This window comes from Silene latifolia, chromosome Y (assembly GCF_048544455.1).
Source record: "Silene latifolia isolate original U9 population chromosome Y, ASM4854445v1, whole genome shotgun sequence".
NCBI classification, from domain to species: Eukaryota; Viridiplantae; Streptophyta; class Magnoliopsida; order Caryophyllales; family Caryophyllaceae; genus Silene; species Silene latifolia.
The window spans coordinates 326751126-326770289 of NC_133538.1; the positions used below are offsets into that span (position 1 = coordinate 326751126).

At 35.1% G+C, this 19164-nt stretch overlaps 1 protein-coding gene across 1 annotated transcript; it reads left to right on the forward strand.

Annotated features, from left to right (window-relative positions):
* The first annotated feature begins 16786 nt into the window (after positions 1-16786).
* LOC141631355 (uncharacterized) lies at positions 16787-17425 on the forward strand. Its single transcript, XM_074444039.1, has one exon. The coding sequence runs from the start codon at positions 16787-16789 to the stop codon at positions 17423-17425; it is 639 nt and encodes a 212-aa protein (XP_074300140.1).
* The last annotated feature ends 1739 nt before the right edge of the window (positions 17426-19164 follow it).

The window sequence follows — 19164 nt, forward strand, 5'->3', positions numbered from 1 at the left end:
TGAGTGTCAAAGAACGGGTAATATTTCACAAAGGCATGAGATGCCTCAAACTGGAATCTTAGAAGTAGAGATTTTTGATGTTTGGGGCATTGATTACCAAGGGCCATTCCCTACTTCTCATGGGAATCAGTACATATTAGTAGCTGTAGATTATGTTTCTAAATGGGTGGAGGCAATTGCCACCCCCACTTGTGATGCTAAATCTGTTGTTAAGATGTTTTATAAAATTATCTTTCCACGGTTTGGAGTGCCTCGCGCGGTGATTAGTGATGGAGGAAAGCATTTCAATGAGGGTCATCTCAATTCTCTCTTAAAGAAATATGGCATTACACATCGTAGAGGATTGGCTTATCATCCGCAAACCAGTGGACAAGTAGAGATTTCTAATAGAGGGCTGAAACAGATCTTAGAAAAGGTAGTAAGCAAGAACAGGAAGGATTGGAGTCGGAAGCTCGATGACACCTTGTGGGCTTACCGTACTGTATTTAAGACACCGATTGGAGCATGACCTTACCGTCTAGTCTATGGCAAATCTTGCCATTTACCTATGGAGCTTGAGTACAAGGCTATGTGGGCCATAAAGGAGCTGAATATAGATCCCTCACTGGCGGGTGAGAAACGACTAATGCAGTTAAATGAGCTCGATGAATTTCAACTGTATGCCTATGATAGTGCTCAAGTGTACAAGGAGCGAACGAAGAAGTGGCATGACAAGCATATTTTGAAAAGGGAATTTCATGTTGGTGAGAAAGTTCTCTTATTTAACTCTCGATTGCGTTTGTTTCCAGGTAAGCTGAGGAGTAGATGGTCTGGACCGTTCACTATTGCTGTTGTGAACAAATTGGGTCAGTTACACTGCAAACTGACAAAGGAGAGACCTTCAAAGTGAATGGACAACGACTGAAAGTCTACTATGAAGGAGCTCATGTTGGGGTAATAGAGGCCCTTGACCTCTTTACCATTGATTCTTCATACTGATGAAGAATTACGGTCGTGCGGGACCGCAAAAACCAGCGCTACCGAGAGGCAGCTCGGATATTGTAATTTATTAATTTGTAATTAGGATTTAAAACTTAATTATTGCATTTACATTTAAGTTTTCCTTGAATTCTGAGAGATGAGAGGAGGTAATTTCATATATTTTCTAAGTATTTTGTGCAGGATTTGACGGAATTTGAAGTTAGGAATCACAAAGAACAAAAAAAGACACAGTAGTAGGTTCCTCGATCGAGTCAGTCTAGGCTCGATTGAGGCACCAACGTGCTCGATCGAGTGCAAGCTGGGCTCGATCGAGGCACCAAGTGGGCAATTAAAAACACCTTAAAACGAGAGTTGGCTTTTCCTGAAATTGGTTCCTCGATCGAGTCACCTCAGGCTTGATCGAGGCACCAAGTTGAACCGGGTTCCGCGATTATTTCCAAGCCGGTTTTATGCATTATTTGTTCTTAATAATTTCAATCCCTTTCTTTACTCCGTCACTTTGCATGCCTATTTCGACTGCAATATCCCTCTTTCTCTCTTAAAATCATCATCAATCATCATCAAATCTTCCAAAAACTTGTGTTTGTTTGCTTATTATGTGATTACATCAATCTTTTGTGCTCATTTTTGCAATTTCATTGCTCTATTTGCTAAGGTAAGTCCCGATTTGCTCTCTTATTGTCCCGGAAAATCTGAAATTTCTTGCTTAAATCTCGAGTTTATTGCTTTGAATCTTCCATTGCTCATATACAATTGCTATTTCCTTACTTTTTAGCCCTTTATTTGTTGAATTAAATGCCTAATTTGCTAATTTGGGAATTAGGGTTCTTCAAAATCCGGGTTGAATTTATGCATTAAATTGGTTAGAAATTAAGTTCTTATGCTTGGAATCTTCATTATTTGATATATAATCATGTTCCCTAAGCTTTTTTGGATGGTTTACTTGTGATTTTTGGTCTTAAAAATCGATTTTTCGACCCATATTTGCTTAAAAACGGGACTGTTTTTGTTTCTTAGTTGGGGTATGATTGTATACTTGTCTATTTTGCAGATAATGTCGTCTACTAGGCAAGGAAACAAGAGGACACGGGAGAGGAGCGCTCCCATTCGTCAACCAGAGGCGATACCGGAGGTAGTGGAGTCTTCCGAGGAGGTGGATTTATCACCTTTTGATGATTATCCTTTTGTTGAGTTCCGTGACAAGGAGCAAAGGGACAGGTTCGAGTTTTTGATGACCAAATCCATGAGTGCTACTAGATCTGTGGATCGGAAAATTTTAAGAACCTTGAAGATTGATGACATTATGTTGGGTATGTTCGTTAAGATTGGTTTACAGGGTCTTTTTCTGCTTCACGAGTTATCTTATCCTGCTTTGACACTTGAGTTTTTGAGCTCATATGCCTACTTCCCCAATAACCATCTTATTCGGTTTAGATTGCTTAATGTAGAACGGTCTTTGACTTTTAACCGTCTTTCCGAAATTCTGGGGATTGATAAGCACACTGATGGGGATTTATATAATGCTAGTGGGATGTCTGCAATCCGATATTTCCCCTTGTTTACTGGCTATGCGGATGCAGACGTTAGTAATTTGTCTTTGTTGGATGTCAAACATGTTTGCTTTCGACTTTTCCTACGGTATTTGAGTTACTTGCTTTACGGGAGGCACGACAAGAGCAAGGCCTCTTCCTTAGAGGTCTTGATTCTAGCTAGTTACTTGAACCCATTTCGGGAGAAGACCTTCCAGTTTTCTCCCCCTACTCTTGTTTGCCAAGCTTTTGACCGTATGATTGGGAGATATGGTGATTTGGATTGTGGTGCCCTCGTTACTAAGATTGCTCGGGTTTTATGTGATTTTGAGGGGGATGACCCCTATGAGCCTATGGATTACCATGAGCCCTTAGCTGATGACGTCCACTTGCGCTATGATGTCTCCTACATTGATATTAGGAACGGAAAAGATCATTATTGGAAGGTCCGGGGTCATTCTTACATGCTTTTGCCTTGTGACCGTTTGCCGGCTGTGGATCCTCTCGAGGAGAGTATAACTAGGAAGAGACCCCCACCTGTCACTTATTTGATCCCACAGGACCTCTTGGTTACTTTTCCCAGTTCCAGCACTACTACTACTACTACTGGTGGGCATCGGAGACGTCGCCAGCCTGGCACCCACTTACCTAGTTCTTACCAGCCCACTCCTCGTCCTCCACCTCCTACAGCCTATCCTACCCAGGGTTATCACTTTGACCCAGTCCTTACGAGAGAGGTGAGGATTCATCCGGCATTAACACCGCATTGACTGAGCGGCGTATGTGGGAGCAGATGGAGGCTATGACCCTTGCTGCAGGAGGACAGTACACATACACTTCTCCTAGCTACTACACCACATCTGGTGATGATAGCCGTGTCTTCCACCTTTTTGGAGTGACTCCTGCTGAGTTTGGACAGTTTAGTACTGATTATGGTGCTTTGGGTCATCCTTTCTACACTCCAGTCCGTCCCCATCAGCCTACTTCTGTCTTTCCCAAGGATGTGGGTGTTCCTCTTTCACAACGTGGGCAGTTTGGTTAGTTTGGAGCTTCTACTTCTACTGCAGCAGCATTCCCAGGAGGTGGCCGTTCTAGAGGCCGTGGTCGACGAGCTGGTCGTTCTAGAGGCCGTGGTACCCCTGCTTCTGACCCTGAGCTGCTGTCTTTGTATGCTGAGATTAATGATTTTGATGAAGCTAACCTTGATGATGATGGAGCTCAGTAGTGACAGCTGGTCACTACATCCTCACTTTCCAGCTGGTTTGGGGGAGGCTTTTGCAGTACAGCTGGTATTTTCTTTCCTGTTTTTGTTTTATTGCATTTCTTATTTTCCCTTTTCCCTTTGTTAGTTGTGTCCCATAGGTTCTTTGGATTTACGGATTTCTGTGATTGCTATCTTTGTAGGCGTCACAATGAGGACACTGTGACATTTAGGTTTGGGGGAGGGTATTTATTTCTGTTGTGTGTTTATTTTATTGTTTTATTGTTGTGTGTAAAAAAAAAATCCACAAAAATTGAAAAATTATAAAATACAAAAACATGTTTTATTTATTTCGAGTCGAGTCTTGATGAATTGTTTAGGAATGATGATAACTTGATTTGTCTTTGCATTTGAATCCTATCTAGTTGTCCATGTACATTGTTTTGACCCATTAGCTTTGATGAACAAAGCTCTTTACTCAAGTCTTAACCGTCACAATATGCCTTATGCCGAGTAGATTTGACTTTATTTTCTTGGTAAACCACTTAAATTTATGAGGTCTTTAGAGCTTCCTAGGCCGGGAACATCAATAAACCAGTCTCATTGTTATTTAGGCTGAAGAGTGTGGTCTCCTTGTGGAATATGTAATATCAAACTACATAAGTGTGACATTAGTTTCTTAGCTTTTGTGCGTTCATATGATTGACTACATGAGGAAAGGCGATTCTTTTTGTTCAAATATGTCATACATTACCCAGTTTTTGTTAGCCCGTTTGAAGCATGTAGCCATTTTATATCCTATTTCTTAGCTACATTCCAGAATTTTCCTACCTTTTTCGGGACAGTCGCAGTTGCTTGAGTCTTTATTGTTATAGTTGCTTTGGTTGGGTTGGGACTTTTATTGTCATGTGAGTAGTAGCTATCTTTTTTTTGTAGCAATTGTGTGACCTCCTATGTTGAAATAGAAAAATATTATGAAGCAATCGGAAAAAAGAAGAGAAAAAAAAAACAATCAGAAAAAAAAAAGATAAAAAAAAAAGAAATAAAAAATCGAAAAAGAAGAAAGAAAAGAAAAACAAAAAAAATTAATGCTTCATCAAGTTTTGTTAGGAGGTTATGAGTGGTAATTACTAGAGTCTAATGCACATTTGGAGAGTCTTTTCGTTCTCTCATGTGCTGTCAAAGTTGAGATGATTTCTCCGGTTGGATGATTGTTCTGTATATTATTAGGTTTGGCTAATGGTTTAGCGCCGCGACTACCGTCTGAGCCTCACATACCCATACGTGCTTTTGCACAAGCCACTTCTATACCCATGCCACTTTACCACCATTCTGTCCTTGATACATGTACTTGGTCTGTATTGTGAATGTGCACTAGTTGGAGAATCTTCTATCACATTAGATTGCATGCATATTTCATAAGTTGAGTGAGTGTCTTTATTCTTTCTATCTTACATATATCTCACCCCTTATGAGTGCATGAGTGAAATCGCGAGAATCCAACAAAATTGTCTCGCAAGGTCGAAAAGCATTTAGCTGAGTCTCAGTATCATGTCACATCTTGAGTAAGAGCTGCGTAAATCTATTACCCGCGCCTTTGAATTTGTTTTATTGGCACAATTTTTGGTCATTACTTTGTTATAAATGTGGATAGCTGGGATTTGTATGTGCCTAAACATTTTCTCTGAGTTATTCATTCACCATCTGTTTGTTGTCCTTGTTTGGTTTGATTGCTTTGCTTGAGGACAAGCAAAGGGTTGGTTTGGGGGATTTTGATTTATCACTTTTATATATACTTTTACAGCTCCTTTCATACCATTTTATATATTGTTTTCGTGCCTTATTATCATTTATATGCCTTATTTCAATGAATTGTCGATATTGCCGCTATTTTACGTTTCAATGCAGAAATGACGCATTACGAGGATAATCAAGCTAAGATGAGCGTAGCGGCGATGGCATAGTAGAATACACGAAGCATGGCATGAGGAACGAGGTAGCATGAAGACTAGAAGTGAAGAAACTTAGGAATCTATCTGTGTAGCTGGTTCCTTGATCGAGTCCCCTGAGGCTCGATCGAGTAATCGTCCTCGATCGAGTCACCTCAGGCTCGATCGAGGAACCTCTCTGGCAGATTTGTTTCCGGATTTTCCTATAACAGTTATTTGTATTATAAATTAGAAACTCGTACGGGATTATTAGGTTATGCTTTTATTTTGCTTAGAACGGCTGAATACTACCTCTAGCTTTAATCTTTCCTTGCCACGGTACTAATCTTTGTTCAACAATTAATCATTCAATTTTATGTTATTCAATTATTGTTCTTATTCCATGTTTCCAATCATGCCTTCAATTATTATTATTGTTGTTATTGCTTTAGTCATGAGTAGCTAAATTCCTCATCTAGGATGAAGGGGATCTAGGTTAATTAAAAGGGAAAAATTGATTAGTTGCTAGGGAAATCATATAAGTTGTCGTTTGATTATTGTTCTTATTCTAGTTAATTGACTTAGGCCTGAGTTGTTAATTAGTGTAGCGAATTAATCCTTTCACCGACCGGGTTAGAATTAATATAGGCCGCGATAATAAAATACAGTGTATCTAATTATAGTGACCGCATATTAGAATCGATCTAAATGGCATAATAGAATCGACCGATCTTATGACCTTAGACAACTTGATAGATCTAGCAATTGATTAAGAGACCCCATATAATTGACCTAGTGAACCGGAAGTCCTAGACTTTTAATATCATTGTTTTAAATCCTTTTAATTACTCGCAATTATTTGGTTAGATAACAAACAAAACAAACCCCCAAGAAAACAGTGACCTTTAGACAATTTAAATATTTACAGACTGACTATTACCGCCTCCCTGTGGATTCAATACCTGTCTTACCACTAGCTATTCTTGTTAGTTTTGAGATAGTTTTATTTTGATTTGGTGATACGACTTTAGCCATATCATGTATTGTGCAATATGTTAGAAAAATAGACATGAAATTAAAAATTTGATCAATTATAATGTATAAATTAGTGTTAATTGAAAAATTGAATTGTCATGCTTGATTAGTTATAGCTAGTTTTAATTTATAGTGTATTTTTTGTGTGGTAGATGAGTAAGAACAAGAAAATTAGTGATTTTTTCAAGAAAAGAAGTCAAGAAGAGATTAACACTAGTAATCCATGTGTAAATTCTACGGATGTGGTGGAAACCGAAAACCCAAATATAGATGAATCTAATGATCATTAATCTAACTTGGATACTGAAAATCCAATTTATGAAGAGCCCCCGTTTAAAGATCCCCGCGTTGAAGTGTCCGAGGAGTTATATTTATAGCGTGACCCAGGGAAAAGAAAGCCAATTTGGGAGTACCAAACATCAAAAGAACAAAATAAAATCCGTAAAACATTTCTTCAAAAAGGTCCATACACATGGCATACAGCAAAATATCCTTCTGACCGAAAGGGTAGACACTTTTGCTCATCTTGGTTCAAGCAATTTCCGGATTGGTTAGAGTATTCACCGACTACTACTGCTGCATATTGTCTCCCATGTTTTCTGTTTGCCAAACAGAGTAGTCGTCAAAGGGAAAATGCCTTCACAATTGAGGGATTTCGCTCATGGAAGAAAGTAAATGGGAAAGATTGTACCTTTTTAAGTCACATTGGGTGAGATCATAACTCAGCTCACAAAGATGCAGTAAAAAAATGCAATGATCTTTTGAGAATAGAACAACATATTGATACTCTGATTGATAATATAACACCTGAAATTATTAAAAGGAATCGATTGAAGCTAAAAGTCTCAATAGTTGCAGTCAGATGGTTGACTTTTCAGCATTGTACATTCCGGGGGCATGATGAAAGTGTTGGTCACTTAATAGAGGTAATTTTATTGAATTTATTCGAGCCATAGCCTCTTTTAGTAAAGATGTTGAAAAAGTTGTCCTAGAAAATGCTCCACAAAATGCATCGTACACTTCACATCAAACCCAGCAAGAAGTACTGTCAATATATAGTGGTAGAATTCGAGATGTTATACATAATGAGATTGGTGATCAGAAATATTGTATAATTGTTGATGAAACAAAAGACGTATCAAAAAGGGAACAAATGACAGTGGTATTGAGATTTGTTGACAAAAATGGTTATATCCAGGAGCGTCTTTTTTGTTGGGAAATGTGTCCTCAACAATAGTGCGATCACATGATTTAAATATCATTAATAAATCTCATATAAAGAATACGTAAGAGATGATTCAATTATATAGTCAACTGATCAACATTAATCGATAACGATTGGCTTGCTAGAGTTTGACGTTACTGTCGTGGGACGGTGGTGGTCAGTTGATCCCTTAAGGTCACACCTAAAGGATGACGCCCTTATCTATAAATTTGATTAATTGTATGACGATGCAAGTTGATCAATTCCTTAAAATTGAACAATTCGATTTGTGAGAGAGAATTAATATCTTATTGTAATGGGATTAAATAAGATTTATTTTAGTAATAAAATGCTTTGTTACTAAAATTATTTATTGTTTGAGAAACAATAGAGATAGGAATGAATGGTTAATTATAATTAAAAGATATTGTGAATTATAATTACATGACCCATTTTATTTATGTGATCAAGTATCACTAATCAAATTAGTGGATGTAATTTAATTAATTCATAAAATGATATTTATGTGATAAATATGCACTAAAATTAATTAATAACATGTAGCATACTACATGTGACATATTGTGTGACAAATGACAAATTGACAAAAATAAAATGGTAGTCCATTTTATAGAAGTGGACTAAATATTGGTGTGGAAATAGTTAGTGGGTGAATTATTTTATGGAATAAAATAATGTAATCATGGCTAACCTACACTAGCTTACACACCTACACTAAGTAGACTTACATGCCTACAATTTGGAGAAGTGAAAAAGCATAAAGCAAGATGCCATCCTTGGCTTTTGTGTGTTCCAACCGTGCCTCCTCTTCACTACATGAGAATATGAGTTCTCTTACATTCATTCATACATTAATACATGCAAGTTCATGCATTATTCATTTTCTCTCTTTTTCTTCATCAAAAACATGAGATTTTGATTGAAATTGTTCATAAAAGATTACTAAAATTATTAATGTAATATATGAGTGTTAGTAATCATTTTGAAGGTAAACTACTAAACTAATATCTAGCTAATATTATTTAGTGGGGATAAGGGATTATCTTGGGTGCAATCAAGAGGAGAGATTCTAAACTTGAATCTTGTTCATCCATTATTGGAAAGCTCAAGAACTAACAAGAAGGAGATCTTGTTGGTGCCCATTTGACCGAAATTTACATGGTGAGAAATTGATTTTCTTATCTCTTCTTATTTAAGTTTGCATGCATAAGATTAGTAATTAATTCTATGACTAAATTAATTAGAACATATATGAATATGTTATATAATGAGATATAGATTTCTAACAAGCGGTATCAAGAGCACAAGGTTGTTTGCATGCAAATCGGTTATTGTTTTTCCGAGTTATATGATTAACAAACAAAACTTGTAAATTTGTGATATTACGATATATCACGAAAATAATTTATGCATGTTAAAGTTTCTGATCCTAAAATGTATTTAGGATATTTTGGTTAATTTATGGATTTTATTGTTCATTTTATATAATATTGGCATTAAAATGTGATTTTTATGATAAAAATGTCATTTTTGGACGAAAATTAGCTAAACTTCGAATTTTCTAGTGGTTTTTGGATATGTTTTCACATATATTATTTTTAGATGATCTGGAAATTTTCATTATTTTATGAGTTCTTATGCTCGAAAAATGGAATTTTCATGATAAAAATCGGATTTAGATGAAAAATAGGTTAATATGAGAAATATTTCGAATCTGGTCATAGAAATTTAGTATGTTGTCACATGCAATTTTACAAGATGTGTGTAAAATAATGGGCTATATTGAAGTCTTCATGCATGATTTATGGATTTTTGATGAAAAATAGCATATATAGTGACTTAATTAGCGAATAATTCCTAAAACATACTCCATGACTAAGGAAAAACGTCATATGTTGCATTTTATAATGCATTTAAGATATAAAATTGAAAAGTTGATAAATATAATTTTTCTCATGTTTTTATGATTATATTTGTTAAAACCGATAAACCGCAACATTGTTTTTCCGGATAAATTTCGAAATTTTTAACCTAAGTTGTAGAATATTATGAGTGTCATGGTATTTTTCCAGAATGTTCATGAGTTTAAATTTCGAATTTTGAATTTATTTGAAATTTTTGTGATTTATTTGAAATTTATAGCATTTTATTGTAATTTTAAGTCCATTAATGAACAAGTTTAAGAAATATGAGTTAATTATAGTCAATTAATTAGTGAAGACAAATTTTGAGTCCTAAGAGGTTAGGGTAATTAACTTGTGCATAAATATGAATTTATGTAATTTATTGTGATTTTAAAACGTTGAATCACGCAAATCCGTAAAAACCGTTTAATATACGATATTGGCTCCTTAAAGGCGATTTAACATAAAATTGGGCATGTTCATACATATTATAATGCTGCATTTTATTTATGATTGTCATAATTTTATTTTATGTAATTTTTACTTAGTATGGCCTTAGTTTTTAATTGATATTACCCGAAATGTATGGGAATATCGATTCGGTTGTAATTTATTGTGATCTCGTATCACCGTTTTGTAATTTAATAGATTTATTTTATTTTAATTACGAATGTATAATAGGAAATTATGTAATTTGTTATGTAATTTAATTATTTCGGAGTTCCTTGAAGACCGTGTCACTCAAGAAGGCGATACATTAAAGACGGTGTTACCTCGAGATGCGTGCCTCAACCGAAGTTCAAGGGACCAATGGAGTTGGTTTCCGAATATCTAATAGTTAATTAGATTTTCTATTTTAGGAAGGCCATACTAGGATTTTATTTAATTTATGCTTTGCATTTTATTTATATGTTGCATGCATCGCTAAATCGCCATAACTAAAACATGCCTCATCTTTTAATCGAGTATATCGACCGTGTCAATTATAATTATCGTAGTTCACCGCTTTAGTTCACTTAAAACGTGATAGATAATAAATTGACATGACCTCTCGCTAAAATAAACAATTGAGACATAGCCTTACCAAAGAGTAGAAACCATGAAAACCTATTTCGTGAGGGAGTGCACTCGGCCACACCGGGGTACAAACCTTGTTACGTAGGGGAAGTGGGTGATAAATGTCTATCCACAGAATTCATGTTGATAAGGGATGTATCGGCCACACCGTGCCCAAGTTGATGTGGATTTGGATCATGGACACATTTATTCGAAATTTGGGTTGAGCTCAACAAAAGTTTTTGATAAGGGATGTATCGGCCACACCGTGCCCTTGTCGGATGTGTTTTGGGCTAAAGATAAATGTTAATGTAATTTTATCGACCAAGAGTTCTAAAAGTAGATTCGATTAAAGAGTTAATCCACCGAGTTGTATTGATAAGGGATGTATCGGCCACACCGTGCCCAAGTTAATATGAATTTGGATCTTGGAATCATTTATCATAGTTGGGTAGAGGTCACTATGTAAATGCTATACTTGTTTTTCAAGTATTATTATAATGATGAATGTTTAGTTTTTCATTATTCCGTCATCATATTGTTCTATTTCTTTACCACAATTCATATACGAAATCATTTCGATTTTTTCAAAATCTCCATTAAAACATCGTAACTAAAGACAAATATGAATTTGCTTCTAAGACCTCAAATGAACTATTGCTAAGGATCTCTTCTAAAGAGTATAGATTAAAGTTATTCATTATCAAACAGGTTTTTGATTCTTGACTAACACATCTACTTACAATGAATTGTTTCTAATTTTGGTAACTAGATTTGTTGGAAATCAAAATTGACCAAAATAACGCAACCACTTCAATGAAAGTTTTAAGACTAAAACGAACAAATGAAGAGTAATCTTCATTTAATTCAATTTTGCTTCTCAAAGCAAAGACTCATTGAAATGAGTGGGAGCATTCTCTTAAACCGTTAAGATGAGGACGAGGTTCAAGAAGTAAAGATAATAATGGAATTGATACAAGGTAATGTTAAAAGTAAAGTTGTTGAGAAATGACGATACTAAACCTATCAATCCCGACCAATAAAGTTTCCATTGTCTTAAATGTTGGACACAAGAAAGGAAATTACCCCAAATTATTGAAGGATCAACAAGTTAGTTGTGGGACATCTAATGGGACCTTCTTCTTTAAATGTTTATTTGATTAAACATAAATTTTGCTAGTACCACTTCGTCAATATTAGAAACTAGTGGAGGTTTTCATCATTGTATTCGACACATAAGATGATTAGAATATGACGACTAGCAACAATAATGTCGAGAGATAGAGTAATTGTGTACTCAATCTAGTTTTTGGATTTAAAGTTGTACTTAATTGTGACTATTAATAAGTGGATAAACTCTAAATAAGAATATAAACTTGTTAAGATACAAAAGAGGTTTTCACTTTTGTGACCCTATACACCACAATTTGATGTATGGCTAGCCCATTATCAAGGTGATAATATTATAAACAAAACTAGAATGATATATCATGAAGATAATGCAAGACTCAAATTGGTAACCCAAGATTAAACCTTAAATTTTGGAATGATGAACGCAAAGAGTTATCGAGTACTCTTGAAACCATTAGATTGTTAATGGTATATGCGTATCTTGTATTCAAAGCAAGATGTCTCGTGCCTTTTGGTTGAAAAGGAGATCGAGGTTGTAAATCATCGATCCAAAATAAGTTGATCATTTTCTTTTACAAACGATTTAACTTGACTCTAATGTGTTCACTTAATAAGGTAAATAGAGAAATCTTTGAAGAATTTCAAAAAGTTCAAGGAATCACGATTTAGTCGTGATGGGATTATCAAAGTGAAGACTTTGATATAAGCCAAATGAATTTTGATATAGTATCACAAATTAATCTCTCTTAACACGCATTATGGGATAATGTATGATTGGATAAGAATTCAAACGCTATTCGATAAGGTTTGGACTTCGATCAAGTTACTTTGAGTTACTTGATCCTTTTGGGGATTTTATCATTTTGTCTAGATTATTTTTCCACTAAATCGAATCATATGAGATATGAATGGTAAGGGTACCATGCTTGTAAGTTTTCACAAGAAACAAATGCTCATTTTTCCCTTTTCAATTATCACGAGTACACCGGGTTTGTGGCTCGTGAAGCTATCTTTCTAAAATACAAGTTTATTTCTAGAAGACAGAGTGGGAGAAAATTACTCAAGAGCCACAAAGAATGTTATGTCGCAAGAAACTGGTCTTTCTTGGCTACATGAGACGTTTTGTAAGATGTTGTTTCTTTAAAACCTAGGAGGTTAAAATTCGTCACTTGTTGAAAATGATGAATTCATGCTACTTTTAAGAAAGTAAAGAGCTTATAACTTACAAAAGAAATTATTTGATTCAAGTTGATTACTTCTGGAAAGTAATGAATAAATGACTTACATAAGAATGTTTAAGTCACAACTCACTACAGGGCTTAGAGCCATGAAAATCCGAAATAAAAAGGCTTGATTAGTGACAAAGGGTTTTGCACTAATAAAGAGAGATTTCAAAGCAAGATTGGTTGCAAAGGGTTTTGCACTAATTGAAATGCTTAATTTTATTTGGATCTTCTTAGGGATTGTGTTTCATTATAAGGATATGCACACAGCAAGTGAATCTAAAACCCACTTCTTCAAAAGAAGGAATGTATTCAATACATGTCATGAGTTTTATAGATTCTTACAATCCTAAAATAATGCGAAACTTAAGAGAGGATCTTAAGTAGGACATCAATGAGTTGGAATCAATGATTTGATCATGTTGTAAAACTTTTCTCGATAAGTCGAGAAGTTGTGTTTATACATGGAGTTTAGTGGGAGTTACGGAAATTTTTATTAGTCTTATATGTGGATGACATATTGATCATTGCGAATGATTTAAGACTTTTGGAGTATTATAATACATCTTTAATATCCAGATTTATGAAGATAAATCCACATGATATTAGCGTCAATAAGAAGTCTTACGTTGATAAGATTCATGACTAGTTCAATTAAATTGAACATATTTGATTGATTTCATTTGCTTTCGCTTTATTTGGATCAATTAAATGAGTAATGATGTATAACACTTCATATACTTTGAGTATGATGAGTTGTTTTCAAAATCGAATTTAAGTAATCTTTATCAAGTAAGCCATAAAGATTACCCTTAAGTGCTTGCAGAAGCATTAAGGAAGTAAAGCAAAGTGTTTATGATGCAATTTTGTGTAAGGATGTTACACAAGTGACAATTGAGATTGCGCATGGTTTCCGACAAAACCATAATCAAAACACATTAGGATGGTTAAGATACCATTGTGGCTATGTTAATTAAGAAGTAGATTTTCTAGAATCGTTCTAGGCAATAAAGAACAATGAGATATATTTATAACGGAAATTGAGTACACTTGCAATCATGAGATGTGCAAGAAGGATGAGTCCCGCACACTGTGAAAACAGTGGGAGCTATTCTTAGGCTAGAGGGCCTATGTCTTGATTGGATCTCGACACGTACTCAAAAAGTTTTGTAATGCAAATGTGTACATTACAAAGGAAAACGAGTATGTAGTAAGGTTGAGTAAGGTACAAGAAGTTGATAAAACCTACTAACCAAAGCCTTCTCAAAGGCTAAACATGATGAGTCATGTCATTTCAATTGAATTGAAATGAACAACTACATACAAGATCAAATTAGATTATAGAACATGAAATAGTAATCAGGCATTGACTATTCATATGTGATAATCGCATTTGTCGTTCGAGTTTTACTTTAAAACTCTTTTGTTATACTTTGTTACATCCAAACGGGTTGTAGAGACAGCATTGAACCCCGTTAAAGTGAACCCGGATTAACATAGTATTAGCCCATAGTCGCTTGTATGAGGTGACGTCTCGAAGTGACTAGAGTGTGATGCGATTGATGGCAAGTTCAAGTGTCATAGAGTCATGTGAGATGACTAGTCGATCACATAGGCAGACTGTTAGGAACACTTTGTCGGGCAGTGACCGCTTATAGAGTTCTGGCAAATTTATAAAGCCTGGTCGTGGCGAGAGCTACTATAGTATTCTAATGAGTCGATTATTTTTACTAAAGACTGTTCGCCTAAGATGGCACAGTTTCAGATTAACTTTGATTTGTGTTACTACGACCTTCGTAAATGGGGTCAAATGGGCATATTTTGGGTTATGATGGATGTGGCTAGTCGAAGGGAATAAGTGCGATAGGAATTTTCCACCCCCTTGTCAGGGTTAAAACAATATCTCAGGGCCACTCGAGGAGTAATGAACTGGAAATGCGTGGCCACGCTCGGAAAGTATCTATGATAGATAAATCCGGTCAATCAGTTATTCTCCAGATCGAGGAAACCACTCTCGATATGATCACTTGCAAGTACGACCCGAAAGACACCTTGCATTGAGTGGGAGATATTAATAGGACAAGAGAATTGGTGACGCACACTTGTCGACGACAAGTGGGAGATTGTTGGGAAATGTGTCCTCAACAATAGTGCGATCACATGATTTAAATATCATTAATAAATCTCATATAAAGAATACGTAAGGGATGATTCAATTATATAGTCAACTGATCAACATTAATCAGTAACGATTGGCTTGCTAGAGTTTGACGTTACTGTCGTGGGACGGTGGCGGTTAGTTGATCCCTTAAGGTCACACCTAAAGGATGATGCCCTTATCTATAAAGTTGATTAATTGTATGACGATGCAAGTTGATCAATTCCTTAAAATTGATCAATTCCTTAAAATTGATCAATTCGATTTGTGAGAGAGAATTAATATCTTATTGTAATGGGATTAAATAAGATTTATTTTAGTAATAAAATGCTTTGTTACTAAAATTATTTATTGTTTGAGATACAATAGAGATAGGAATGAATGGTTAATTATAATTACAAGATATTGTGAATTATAATTACATGACCCATTTTATTTATGTGATCAAGTATCACTAGTCAAATTAGTGGATGTAATTTAATTAATTCATAAAATGATATTTATGTGATAAATATGCACTAAAATTAATTAATAACATGTAGCATACTACATGTGACATATTGTGTGACAAATGACAAATTGACAAAAATAAAATGGTAGTCCATTTTATAGAAGTGGACTAAATATTGGTGTGGAAATTGTTAGTGGGTGAATTATTTTATGGAATAAAATAATGTAATCATGGCTAACCTACACTAGCTTACACACCTACACTAAGTAGACTTACATGCCTACAATTTGGAGAAGTGAAAAAGCATAAAGCAAGATGCCATCCTTGGCTTTTGTGTGTTCCAACCGTGCCTCCTCTTCACTACATGAGAATATGAGTTCTCTTACATTCATTCATACATTAATACATGCAAGTTCATGCATTATTCATTTTCTCTCTTTTTCTTCATCAAAAACATGAGATTTTGATTGAAATTGTTCATAAAAGATTACTAAAATTATTAATGTAATATATGAGTGTTAGTAATCATTTTTAAGGTAAACTACTAAACTAATATCTAGCTAATATTATTTAGTGGGGATAAGGGATTATATTGGGTGCAATCAAGAGGAGAGATTCTAAACTTGAATCTTGTTCATCCATTATTGGAAAGCTCAAGAACTAACAAGAAGGAGATCTTGTTGGTGCCCATTTGACCGAAATTTACATGGTGAGAAATTGATTTTCTTATCTCTTCTTATTTAAGTTTGCATGCATAAGATTAGTAATTAATTCTATGACTAAATTAATTAGAACATATATGAATATGTTATATAATGAGATATAAATTTCTAACATTTTTTACCTGATTCATGTCAAGGAAACGAATGCACTATATCTAAGAGGTTCTATTGAAAAATGTCTCCTTGCACATAAGTTGAGCATTGAAAATATTCGAGGCCAAGGATATGATGGAGCTATTAACATGCGTGGAGAATGGTCGGGTCTACATGCTTTGTTTTCGAACGAATGTCCATATGCTTATTATGTACAATGCTTTGCTCATAGACTACAACTAGCATTAATAGCAGTATCCCGGGATATGATCTCTATTTATCAGTTTTTCTCTCAGCTAACATTTATTGTTAATATCATCATTTCGTCTGCTAAGAGGCATAATAAATTACAAGCATCCCATTTAGCTGAGATAGAGAGATTGATAGAACATAAGGAGTTAGAAACTGGGAAAGGACATAATCAAATAGGCACTATTAAACGAGCAGGAGATACCCGATGGGGTTCACACTTGGGATCACTTAATAGCTTGTTAAATATGTATAACGCTTCATGTTCAGTGTTACAGACCATAATTAAGGAAGGAAAAGGTGCAAAAAGAGGAGAAGCTGATAAGGCTTATGATGACATTACTTCCTTTGAGTTTGTTCTTGTCTTGCACATTATGATTCAGAGTTTGGGGATAACAAATGATCTTTGTAAAGCATTGCAAAGAAAAGCACAAGATATATTAAATGATATGCACCTAGTGTCTAATACAAAGATCTTGATACAAAAGCTAAGAGATGATGGGTGGGAGAATTTGTTACAACAAGTGTTATTATTTTGAAACAACCATGAGATCGAAGTGCCAAACAGGATCATTATATTTATGGGAGAGGGAGATCCAGACAACCAAAAGACCGTGTCACTAACTTACATTATTTTCGATTTGATGTCTTCAATGCTGCGATAGACTCCCAACTACACGAACTAGATTTTAGATTCAATGATGAATTGATTGAATTGCTTTCTCTGAGTTCGTCTCTTAACCCGAAGAGAAAATTTCAAAATTTCAAGGTTGATGACATTTACAAGCTTGTTTCAAAATTTTATCCAGTGGATTTTACCGAGTAAGAGAAGTTGAATCTTAAAATTCAGTTTGACCTCTTCTTGCTTGAAATGAAAGAGCATCCACAATTAGACAGGTTAAAATCTATATTTGATCTTTGTCGATGGTTTTTGGAAACTGAAAAGGGGGAGATATATTATCTTATCGATCGACTAGTTCGATTATTCTTAACTCTACCGGTGTCAACAACAAGCGCGGAACGTGCTTTTTCAACCATGAAATTGATAAAGACTGCTCTTCGTAATCGAACGGAGGATGATTATTTAACAGATTCATTAATCGTGTATGTTGAGAAAGGGATTGCCAAGGAGTTTGACATTGATTCAATAATTGATGAATTCGCTTCTAAGAAGAATCGCCAATCATTGTTAAAGATTTCGAAAACCAACAAGTGATTTGTAGGATGTTATTTGTATTTTACAAGTTATTTTAGCAGATCAAATTTATTATAATGCATTTTTTTTAAAAATTTCTCCTTATTCATAATCTATGTTCAAATAACTTTTGAAATACAAACTTGTTGTTTACGCCCGATCGCGGTCCGCCCCCCTCAGTTAAAATCCTGGATCCGCCACTGCACACTATCATCCTCTTTCCTCAGCCATATGCCACGCCGCCACCTTCGTCGGAGCACCAGACATACATTCAACCACCAAGAAACCATGAATGATGTGTTCTAAAGAATCCTGGAATAGGGTATGGGTTTGACTTTCCGACGAGGTGGCTGCGCCGGGAAGTCAAACCATATACCCCGAGATTTACTCCGACGGCGGCGTTGATTGCCTCGCCGGAAAGCCAAACCTTATACCTTATCCCGAGATTTACCCGACGGCGGCATTGATTTACATAAATCAAACTCCTTAGACACCCTATTTGGCGCGATATCACCTTGTCGGGGAGTCTATGACAATGGGTCGTGGTGATTTCCGCAAATATGTCGTGTGCCGGATTCCGACTATATAAATCGATGCCGTTGAATTTTTTAGGCCAAAATAATTGGATTAACGTTGACTCCCCATAATTAATCGAAGTCATCCAGTAGATAAGCCTCCCTTGAAATGTTTAATGTAGGCGATGATGGGTGTGATAAGGAGTTACAAGAAGACAAAAAAAGCAGCCGCAAATCGCAATGTTGCAATGTTTGGGTAGAAGTTGCGGGTTTAGAGAAACTAGGCTAAGAAGAAAGAATAAAGGTATGAATGGAATATCATTATTGAACTTTTGGAAAATCGGATAATATCTGCCTTTATTATCAAGCTAGTGGGTTTTCCAAGAATTCTACTTCCTCCTTTTTTTAATATATGACGTTTTGCTTTTTTAAGCCGAGCCTTTGACTTTAATATTTACAAAAATATATTTGGTAAAAAATTATAAAAATTATACCATTAAATTCCTTATGAAAAATTCTTTCATATGAGTATACATATCACTATATTTAAGCATATCATTTGAGAGAT

What these genes read in the sequence shown, in the direction of transcription:
- LOC141631355 (XM_074444039.1), top strand. Translation starts at nt 16,787, where the DNA reads ATGCGTGGAGAATGGTCGGGTCTACATGCTTTGTTTTCGAACGAATGT.